Below are 11,335 nucleotides of genomic sequence, written 5' to 3'. Positions count from 1 at the left end.
CACAGGATGATGGTTTTTGTTCAGTAAGTCTGCAGTTTAGATTCACCGTGGACGATTAACTTCAGAATTCTCCACTAATCATTATGCAGAACAGGATTGGTGGGCAAAAAAGGAGGTGAAACTTTCAGCACTCTCAGCCTTGTAGAGATTATAGGGTCTGTAATTAATTTGTCAGTCTCTGAAGTGGAAAGAAGTGGGCATTTTTCCCAGATTTGAATCAAGGACCAGACAAAGCAGCCAGGCCGCAGATTGTCAGCTCTTGCAATCTCTGCATCAAGGGCCAGAGTTGCAATATTTTCAAGTTTCATGATGATCAAGAATACAAAGTGATGGCTGTTAACAGATGAATTCTTTTGTGTTCCTCCTTGCACTAGTGTAAGAACAACTGACGGGAAGATATATGATGCTTGCGTTTCTGACAACACTTTCCTGGAACAAAGCACTTAACAACAATATCTTGCCCTTAGTCTAGTAAGATCTTTTGTCAAGCTGCTTTTGTATACGTGAATCCCATGCAATCTTAAAATTATTGATGCTCAATGCTTGTTGTATCAAATTCTTCTTCTTTTCTGGGTTTAACCATTCAAGTGACACCAGTTTCATTCATTGTTTTGACAAATAAATTTGTGTTAATGCATCAGAGTTTTCCCTCCCTCATCCAAAGAAAGGTGACTTTCTTTTCTCCTTTATTTGAGAAGCTTCATGCATCCCAAGCCCAACGATTGCACAATTGGTTGCTTTATTTGTTCGCTGTCATGCATTTTACTCCCACTTAGTTTTACTGTTCTATGAGATGCACGTCCAGTCGTCCACAATTTGCTAACCAGTCCATGACATTTGGCTCAGAACAAAATGAGCAATGGATTTGAAAAGCTTGAATTTATGAATAGTCATTATCATCTTCTGACCAGAGTTCAGCAACTCACTTTCCAATAAGCGCTTTCTGGCTCGAAGTGGCCTACAAAATCATTAATCTAAACTTACTAAAGGCAAGATACTGGAAAGTATAGAACATGGCTTTGCATTTCGGTCAAATCAAGACTAAAGAAATGAGCCCAGCAAGTCTGATGAAAGAGAAGCAGGCTTCGCTTCTTCCCATGCGCTCAACTATGACAATGCTTGTGTTTCTGACAATGCTTGTGTTTCTGATAAATCTCGTGTTTCTGATAATACTTGCATTTCAGGCAATGCTTGTGGTTCCTGCAATGCTTGCATCTCCTTTGGGATGTCAATGGCAGCTCTTAATTTTTTGGGCCTTCCTCTAGATCGTACAGGAGTGACATCCACCGTCGCATCCAACGATGAGACTGGCTCCAAATCTGAGGCACCTTCATCAACTGTTGGCATGTCCCTCACATGAGTAAGAAGCTTGCTCATATGCCACTGTACATAATCAAAACGATCTTTCGTTAATGATGATTCTTGTATTATGATTGAAGCAAGCGAACGCAGAGCTTGGGACCGATACTTATAACCACTGCTCTTAGGAAACAATGAGCTTTCACGACGCCATCGAATCAACAGATATTTATCTGGAAGCATGAAACAGTTCTTCAACGAAAGCACTCGAAGAGAGTGTCTGCACATTATTCCAGAAAAGTCGAACTCTTTGCAGCTGCAATGTATCTCTTCGTTTGTTGGAATGCAGCTCACTAGGTGTCCTCCATCAGTCTTCAAGTGGTGGCGAACGAGATAAGTGTCTCCTTGTGTTTCGTAAACTGCAAATTGTGTAGATGACACGAGCTCTTTTTGAAACACTTCAAATGCATAAGGTGTCAGAACACTTGATGCATGTTCTTCAATGGGCATGCATGTTTTGATTTGGACATTTTGATAGTTTTGTCGCATTGTTGCTTCCTCCCCTGCTTGATTTTGTAAATCAATTGCAACCATTACCTGCAAAGAAACAAGGAAAAAAGAAAATGAAAATATTCCAAGGAGGGGCAAAAAACGACATAAGAAAGAAATATGATAATTTCAAAAAAAAACAGTGGGAAAAAAGAATACCTGTTCAACAAAATCCTTAAGACGTGTTTGCGAGATCAAAAACCCTTTAAAGAATGCCTTGATTGACAAAGCAAAACCAGTTGTCAGTAATCCCCCAAAAAACCAGCCTCGGAGAAATGGTAACGCCCAATATTCCCGATGATATGAAAGTATAGCTACATGTCTATCTGAACCTAGTCCAAACTCATTAATCATCTGACCCCACTGGTGCACAAAATCATTCTCACTCTCCAGAGCATATACTCTATGAAACTCGGACACAAACCTCTCATATCGAGAACCAAGTAATGTAGAAAACCAGCTCGGTAACTTAGACATGATATGCCATGTAGAGAATGCTTGCTTTGTGTTTGGCAGCACGCTCATCATAGCTTCTCTAAGTCCCATGTTTAGATCTGTAACAATCGTCTGCGGGACCTTCTCATCCATAAGATGAACAAATGCCTGTAAGAAAAGAGGAGAAAAAATATCAGTTGAACTAAAAAATTGCCATGACATTGTGAATTAAGGATGTCAACTTCTCACTTCTCTACAGGGTCAAAAAAGAGGGAGAATGATAAAGAATATTTGATTGAAATTTACATTGATAGAGCAGCATATAGTAGACAAACCTGCAATGCCCATGCAAATGATGCTGGCTTTTCATCTTGCAGTAGAACAGCACCAAAAAATATTGTGTTTCCATAGTTGTCCACACCAAACCACACTCCAAAAGGCCTGTCATATGCATACAAACGATATGTTGTGTCAAATACCACAACATCTCCAAACACCTTGTATGCGCGAATAGAGTCAGGATATGACCAGGCAATATGCTCAAGCCTATCATTCATGTCCAGTGTAAATTCATAACGAAAATCTGGGTTTTTCTCTTTCGTAGCCTTGCAAGCTTTAAGAAGTTCTGCTCCTTCATTTTCTCGATTAATGTTCTTAGAGGCCTGAAGGAAATTTCTCAGATCCCTCTCCGTGAATGTCAACTGACCTGGTTTCAGTCCCTTCTCCATTTCAAGAGCCCTCATTATAAGATTCACAGTGAAACCTGCCTTTGCAAAAAATAAGATACGCTCACGGTCGACCGACGATATATTCCGATAAGCAGGTAGATGTCGTACTTCATCACTATCCAACAATTCATGGTTATGCACATTACTGAAATGAACAACAACCCACCGAGTTACACCCTTTGAGACATTCTTCTTAATAATCATCTGCGCCTCGCATTTGCAACGTGATGATTTCTTATTTCTCTGGCGTTTGAGTTCTGCTGTCTTCCTAGGCAGCGATACACCAGCACGATGACACACAAGTTCCCGTTTATAAACTCCCAATGGATGAGATGGGTTCCCCTTGGAGCGCTCTCGCCTTATTGCAAAACCATTCCTCCGGGCAAAGTTGGTATAAAATTCTTGGGCCTCATCATCAGTGCGGAAAGATTGCCCTACATATGGAGGGGTGTCAACTGAAGCAACCTCAGAAGTATTGGCTGCTGCATGTATAAGGTTTGGATCCGCTGGCACCGTAGGTTCCATCGAAGTGTTGTCTTCTTCATCTCCCTCAATTCTAATATAACATTGTTCATCCCCACATGGGCACTGCCGCCTTTGAGTGAGGCAACCATTGTTTCTCAATGAAGTTTTGGTCATTCTCGAATCTTTCTTCGCAACAATGAGCTAATGTTCTGCTACTTGCACTAAAACCCAGGAAAAATTCATAAAGAAAGAAGAACAAAAAGAAGAATAAGAAGCAATACAACATAATTTGAATGCAGGAGCCAAATTGAGCACAACAAAAGAATAAACTTAAAAGCTTCCAAAATCAGGGCATCATAAACATTCACAAAGATAAAATGAGAAGTGCAAACAAGTGCTACTATTAACATTCAAATTCTAATTCATGGCTATTATTTCTTGACTTCATCAGTTTATATACGCATACCATACCCATCAAACGGGAAGGATATGGAATATCAACAGCACATCAAGAACCATCAATTTTGTGAAGAATCGAACGCCGGAAGCACTTAATTCGAATTTGAACCATCATCCAGATCGCACTTTTTGTTGGCAAAATTTGAACCATCACCTAAAAATCTCTCTCTCTCTCTCTCTCTCTCTCTCTCTCTCTCTCTCTCCTGAGATGACCGTAATTCTCCATAATTATCAGAAGAAACTTGTAGAAAATCTAAATTTTGATAAGGTTAATCAATCCATGAAAAGAAAAACATACTGAGATCAACTGGAGAACGAAATAGATGAAAACGATACAGAAAAGGAACATCTAAAGATAAAAATTTCAACCAGCATCAGGTATGATAATAATCTTATCCATTTCGGAGGATCAGGATCAGGATGATCACCTGAGAGAGACGTCGGAAAGAACCTGAAAGTGAGCAACGGTGGGGCTTAAGGGTTAGAGGTAGGGTTAGGGTTAGGGTTAGGGTTAGAGTTGGAGGTGGAGATTTGGGCTCGTGAAAGGGGAGGGACCGTAGGGGAAGAGTCTCCGGCGGCAAATCGGGGAGACGCAATCGCCAGTTCGCCGCCACCGGCCTCCTGATATTCCAACCCCCATCGATCCAGGCAGATCCCCACGGTGCGCGAAACAGGGGCAACCAGTGGGATGGAAGGATGGAAGGAGAGTCAAGGAAAGGGGGTGGGAATATCTAACGCCGCGGTTTTGGGACGGCACGGTTGGACGAAAGGACGACGTCCCCAGGTGGACTCCAACCGAGTTCATTGATCAGATGGTTGGGAACAAAAAATTTCGGTGCGTTCGCTAGAGAAAATCCTATGATGCGAGTTTTCTATTATATTAATTTTTTTTTTCTGGTGCTTGTCTTTAAGAAAAAAATTAAAGAATAAATTAGAACATATTGTAAAATAAAGAGTAAAGAGATTGGAGACAAGAAAATAAACAAGACATAGAAATTGTAGAAAATTAGTTCTTCATAAACTAATAGTATTTTTCATTCCTTTTTATGCCTTTCTTTCGCTTTTCACTTATGTACATTTCATCATCCTCAAGGTATCCTTTTATAGGCCTAGGGTTATAATGAGGAGATATAATGGTGATAATGAGGAGATATAATATTCATAATCACAAGACAATTAAAAAAAAAAAGAAGGTGAAAAGGTGGATGAATGTAGACATCTCCAAGGGATAAGGGGCACATCTAGGAGTTACAAAAGATGGAAAACTCAAGAGGTAGGGAAACTTAAGAGGTAAAGGTTAAGTGGTCATCCACCCAAATACGGTGGATTCATAACACTCACCCTTGGATGACCATACACAAAGAACATGCCTCGTTAAAACCTTGCCAAGGAAAAATCCTGTGGGAAAAAAAAACCAATGGCGAAGGAAAAAGAGTGCATTATTCTTGTGTAACATCAAGTGCTTTAGGATTGCCTCATTAAAACCTTGCAAAGATAAACCCAGTGGGACAAAACCTTAGCGAAGGAAAAAGAGCACAATCGGCACAAAATCTTCAAGATCCTTGACTCCTCCTGAAAAATGCATGATCAAAGGTCTTTAAGTTGTCACATTCTAATGTTATGCACAATCTTCTTAAATGTTGTAGTTGGCAATGCCTTGGTGAATAAATCTGCCAGATTTTCACTTGACCGTATCTGTTTGACGTCAATATCACCTTTCTCCTGGAGTTCAGAAGTATAAAAGAACTTAGGTGAAATATGCTTCGTTCTGTCACCTTTAATATAGCATCCTCTAATCTGGGTGATGCAAGCAGTATTATCTTCATATAAGATTGTTGGGCTATCATTGATTGTGGATAGACCACACCTTTTTCGAATATGGTGAATTAGTGATCTCAGCCAAACACATTCCCGGCTTGCCTCATGGATAGCAATAATCTCTGAGTGATTCAAAGAAGTAGCAGATAATGTTTGCTTCGCAGATTTCCATGATATAACAGTACCTCCACAAATAAACAAATATCCTGTTTGAGATCGACCCCTGTGTGGATTAGATAAATAGCCAGCATCTGCATATCCAATCAACCGTGAGTTTGATTCATTAGGATAAAACAATCCCATATTAGTTGTTCCACGGAGGTAACGAAGAATATGCTTGACCCCATTCCAATCTCTTCGGGTTGGAGTAGAACTGAATCTTGCTAATAAGTTAACTGCAAAGGCTATATCAGGTCAAGTGCAATTTGCAAGATACATTACTGCACCAATAGCACTCAAATATGGTACTTCGGGATCAAGAATTTCTTCATCCTTCTCAGGAGGACGAAATGGGTCATTCTTCACGTCAAGTGATCGAACAACCATTGGGGTACTCAAAGGATGAGCTTTATCCATATAAAAGTGCTTCAGAACTTTTTGTGTATATGTTGACTGATGAACAAAGATTCCATTTGGAAAATGCTCGAGTTGCAGACCGAGACAAAATTTTGTTTTTCCAAGATCTTTCATTTTGAACTCATTTTTCAAATATGTAGCGGTTCTTGTGAGCTCTTCAGGAGTTCCAACAAGATTAAGATCATCAACATAAATTGCAACAATAGCAAATCCGGATTCTGACTTCTTAATGAAAACATATGGGCATATAGGGTTATTCTCAAATCCCTCCTTCAACAAATATTCATTGAGGCGATTATACCACATGCGCTCGGATTGCTTCAACCCATATAAAGATCTTTGAAGCTTGATAAAATAGTTGCTTCGGGGTGTACTTGAATTACATGCTTCAGGCATTTTATATCCTTCAGGGATTTTCATATATATATATATATCATGATCCAATGATCCATATAAATATGTAGTGACCATCCATCAGCTGCATATCTAATTTTTCTGTAACTACCAAGCTAATCAAAAATCTGAATGTAATTGCATCCATAATAGGGGAATAAGTTTCTTCATAATCAACCCCAGGTTTCTGCAGGAAATCTTGTGCAACAAGTCATGCTTTATATTGCACAATTTCATTATTTTCATTGCGCTTTCGTACAAATACCTACTTATATCCAACGGTCATTATACCTTCAGGTGTTTGGACTACAGGTCCAAAAACTTTTCTTTTTGCTAATGAGCTTAATTCAGCCTCAATAGCTTCTTTCCATTTTGGCCAATCATTTCTACGTTGGCATTCTTCGACGGTCTTTGGCTCACTTTCCTCATTACCTTTAGTAATGCCAACATTACTTCTGGTAATGTCAAGAGCCACTTTAAATGAAAATATGTTGTCGACAACGGTTTTATTTATATCCTATATTTCTCCTGTACTTATATAATGTATTGAGATCTCATTATTTTCAGGCATATCTTCCTCTTCAGGGGATAACTCTTCAGGAGGTTGTATTTCTGGAGATTTTAAAATGGAAGTTATGGTCTCTTCAGGAGCACCAAATTTTATGTTCTGTTTTGTGGGTATGGCCTCTTCAGAAACTCCAGTTTCTTTTCTTTATACTTTTCTCTTCCGAGAATTCTTATCTTTCAATCCAATAGGTCTTCCACGCTTCAGGCGTGCCTCAGACTTATTTGCTGCTTTATTAGCAAGTTGTCCTTCAGGGATCTCAATTCTTGCTGAATATGATTCGCTAACTGGAGCATTACCAGCAGGAATATGAGATTTTACTACACTTCTGGTGTCAGTAAATACATCCGGTAATTAATTTGCAACATTTTGCAAGTGTATAATCCTCTGAACTTCCAGTTCACATTGATTTGTACGAGGATCAAATTAAGATAAGGGCAAATTATTCCAAGTGATTTCACGTCGTGCTTCAGGCATCGACTTTTCTCCCCCTAATGATGGGAAGATTGTTTCATCAAAATGACAATCCTCAAAATGTGCCTTGAACAAATCCCCTGTAAGGGGCTTAAAGTATCTAATAATAGATGGAGAATCAAAACCAACATATATACCAAGTCTACGTTGAGGACCCATCTTAATGCGTTGTGGGGGTGCAATTGGAACATATACAGCACAACCAAAAGTGCGAAGATGAGCAATATTTGGTGGTTGACCAAATGCAAGTTGCGAGGGAGAATATTTATGATAAGCAGATGGTCTAACTCGAACTAATGATGCTGTATGCAATATAGCATGTCCCCAAGCAGAAACATGTAATTTTGATATTTCATAAGCAAAGGTCTAGCAATCAACTGAAGTCTTTTGATAAATGATTCAGCTAAACCATTTTGAGTATGTGTATGAGCAAAAGGATGTTCAATATCAATTCCAATTGACATGCAATAGCTATTGAAAGCTTGAGATGTAAATTCACCTGCATTATCCAATCGGATTGTCTTAATTGGATAATCAGGGAATTGTGCTCTCAATCTGATTATTTGAGCAAGAAGTCTAGCAAATGCAACATTTCTAGTAGAAAGAAGACAAACATGTGACCATCTAGTTGATGCATCAATCAAAATCATAAAATATCTAAATGGTCCACATGATGGATGTATAGGCCCACAAAAATCTCCATGAATTCTTTGTAAAAATGAAGGAGATTCAACAACAAGTTTTGAGGGGGATGGCCTAACAATCAATTTACCTTGAGAACAAGCAGAGCATGGATAATCACTTGGTAAAAGAATCTTCTGATTCTTTAATGGATGCCTAAATGAATTCTCAATAATCCTCCTCATCATTATAGAACCTACATGTCCAAGGCGATCATGCCAAATCATAAAGATCTTTAGATCAATGCACTTTTGGTGCATTACAATATTTGATTCAATTATTTTCATCGGTGCATAATACAACCCAGATGAGAAAGCAAGCAACTTTTCCAAAACGAGCTTCTGGCCCGAATTCATTTGAGTAATAAGAAGAAGTTCTTTGTTGCCTTCGTCGGTGGTTTCAATATGATAACCATTACGACGTATATCTTTAAAACTCAATAAATTTTTTCTAGACTTTGAAGAAAATAGAGCATCGTTAATACAAAATGTTGTGCCTTTTGGTAACATAATATATGCTCTTCCAGAACCTTCAATTAAATTTGATGAACCCGATATGGTATTGATATTGGCATTGCTTAATTTCAAGCATTGAAAATACTTTTCATTTGTAAGAATTGTGTGAGTTGTAGCACTGTCTTCCAGACAAACATCATCACCATTCAATTCATCAGTAAGATCCATGTCTCTACAAATATGCAAAACATATGTAAAATTTTATTACTTAAAACATAACATAAAGTCTTACAACATGATAAAGAAAAATGCACTAATTAAAAGAAACACTTCGCCACCAAGGTGGTAGCCTAGTGGTACTGGGCAGAAACTCTAACCTTAAGGTCCCAAGTTCGAATCGCTGCGGGCGACGATTAAATTGTGGACCGAAGCTCACTACTTTGGCCACTGCTTGGACTTGAGGTATAGGACCGCTCTTGAACCGCTAGTAGCCGGGGTGGTGCCGGGTGTGACGTACTCACACTTGGGACTCGAGCCAAAGCCTAGAGGGGTAGCTGAGCCGGGCCCATGGGTGGGGAGGGTATGAGTAAAACCGGTCGGGGTGTCCAACACACGGCCATTTCTGCCCGCATCGAACATTCTCCTGGCGGGGCGGGGGCCCAGTGGGAGCTGCTACGCGGGGTTGGGCTTGTCCCTTCCTCCCCCTACCCCTTTTGTACTAGCAAAAAAAAAAATGAAAAAAAAAAAAAGAAACACTTCCATCACCAATCAAATGATCAATTCTACCACTAGGATCTTCAAAGAAATCAGAAACATCAAGATGAGTAATATCAACCCCATCAGAGGTTTTGAAATGTGTTGATGGTTCAGCAAAATTTGTTTCAATTCCTTTTTCTTTTTCTTTCAAAGAGGCTTGGTAGAGGTCTGCCAAATGCTTAGGCGTACGACAGGTACGCGACCAATGTCCATTCATACCACATCTATAACACACATCTTCAGATTTCTTTTTACTCTGAAAGCCTTCTCTTTTATCTGAGTTATTTCACTTTCGGTGGTTCCACTTTTGGTGGTACGGTGCATCCCGCTTGTTATTTTCCCTTTTGGTGGTTTTACTTCTGGTGCTACCATGATAATTTTTTCTACCACGTCCTCTCCCATATCTACGATTCTTTTAGAATGATTTATCATTTGCTTCAGGGAATGATGTGCTATTCGCTTCAGGGAATGGTATGGAACTAGTGGGACGAGATTGGTGATTTTTCAACAAAAGCTCATTATTTTGCTCAGCCACTAGAAGACAAGATATAAGTTCAGAATACTTTGTGAATTTTCTCTCTCGATATTGCTGCTGCAGAAGCACATTCGAGGCATAAAAAGTAGTAAATGTCTTCTCTAACATATCTTCATCGGTGACTTTCTCACCACATAATTTCAAAAGTGAGCTGATTTTAAAGAGTGCAGAATTATATTCACTAACACTCTTAAAATCTTGCAACCTCAGGTGCATCCAATCATATCGAGCTTTTGGGAGGATTACACAATTCTGGTGCTCATATCTCTCCTTTAAACTATTCCACAAAATGAGGGGATCTTTTACCGTTAGATACTCAGTTTTTAATTCCTCATGAAGATGGTGTCGTAGGAAAATTATTGCTTTAGCACGGTCCTGCAGGGATGCTTGATTTTCTTCCTTTATAGTATTTCCAAGGTTCATTACATCAAGATGGATCACAGCATTAAGGATCCAAGACAAGTAATTCTTGCCAGAAATATCAAGAGCAACGAATTCAAGTTTGGTAAGATTCGACATTCTCTACAAACAAGAATCATAGGATTATGAATTTGTATCATACAAATTGCAAGTAAACAATTTGACCATTCTATGTCAATCATAAAAAACATAAATTAGATATTGAGAATACTAATTTGAAAAAGAAACTTACAGATTGGAGAATAGCACAAAAAATATTTTTCTTGCAGAAAGAACACCAAGTACTTCCACAATTGATAGAGCCTACGTGCTGATAACATGTTGTAAAATAAAGGGTAAAGAGATTGGAGACAAGAAAATAAACAAGACACAGAAATTGTAGAAAATTAGTTCTTCAGGAACTAATAGTATTTCTCATTCCTTTTTATGCCTTTCTTTCTCTTTTCACTTATGTACATTTCATCATCCTCAAGGTACCCTTTTATAGGCCTAGGGTTATAATGAGAAGATATAATGGTGATAATGAGACAATTAAAGAACAAAAGAACAAAAGACAATTAAAGTATTTTTCTTAATCACAAGACAATTAAAAGACAAAAGAAGGTGAAAAGGTGGATGAATGTAGACATCCCCAAGGGATAAGGGGCACATCTAGGAGTTACAAAAAATGGAAAACCCAAGAGGTGGGGAAACTCAAGAGGTGAAGGTTAAATGGTTATCCACCCAA

The 11,335-nt window shown here is 38.7% G+C and overlaps 1 protein-coding gene across 2 annotated transcripts; it reads right to left on the bottom strand.

Annotated features, from left to right (window-relative positions):
• Positions 1 to 853: 853 nt before the first annotated feature.
• On the bottom strand, positions 854 to 4,704 carry LOC103709433 (protein FAR1-RELATED SEQUENCE 11-like). 2 transcript variants are annotated; one of them, XM_008794756.3, is made up of 4 exons: positions 4,364 to 4,704; positions 2,619 to 3,697; positions 2,008 to 2,451; positions 854 to 1,896 (listed from the first exon to the last, which is right to left on the bottom strand). In XM_008794756.3, the coding sequence occupies exons 2-4, from the start codon at positions 3,648 to 3,650 to the stop codon at positions 1,108 to 1,110; spliced, it is 2,265 nt and encodes a 754-aa protein (XP_008792978.1). In that variant the 5' UTR covers positions 3,651 to 3,697; positions 4,364 to 4,704; the 3' UTR covers positions 854 to 1,107. The 2 variants fall into 2 exon arrangements, with proteins under 2 accessions (XP_008792978.1, XP_038974973.1); XM_039119045.1 differs by lacking the exon at positions 4,364 to 4,704 and adding an exon at positions 3,943 to 4,324.
• Positions 4,705 to 11,335: the final 6,631 nt, after the last annotated feature.

Source organism: Phoenix dactylifera, unplaced genomic scaffold (genome assembly GCF_009389715.1).
Source record: "Phoenix dactylifera cultivar Barhee BC4 unplaced genomic scaffold, palm_55x_up_171113_PBpolish2nd_filt_p 000480F, whole genome shotgun sequence".
Classification (NCBI taxonomy): Eukaryota; Viridiplantae; Streptophyta; class Magnoliopsida; order Arecales; family Arecaceae; genus Phoenix; species Phoenix dactylifera.
This window is presented reverse-complemented; position numbering and strand designations above follow the sequence as displayed.

Bases quoted from the DNA above. Each gene is read 5' to 3' on its own strand.
- LOC103709433 (XM_008794756.3), bottom strand. From the start codon at position 3,650: ATGACCAAAACTTCATTGAGAAACAATGGTTGCCTCACTCAAAGGCGG. The intron at 2,452-2,618 runs GTTTGTCTACTA...CTTTTCTTACAG, and splicing joins CATTTGCATGGGCATTGCAG to GCATTTGTTCATCTTATGGA. The intron at 1,897-2,007 runs GTATTCTTTTTT...GTTTCTTTGCAG, and splicing joins TTAAGGATTTTGTTGAACAG to GTAATGGTTGCAATTGATTT.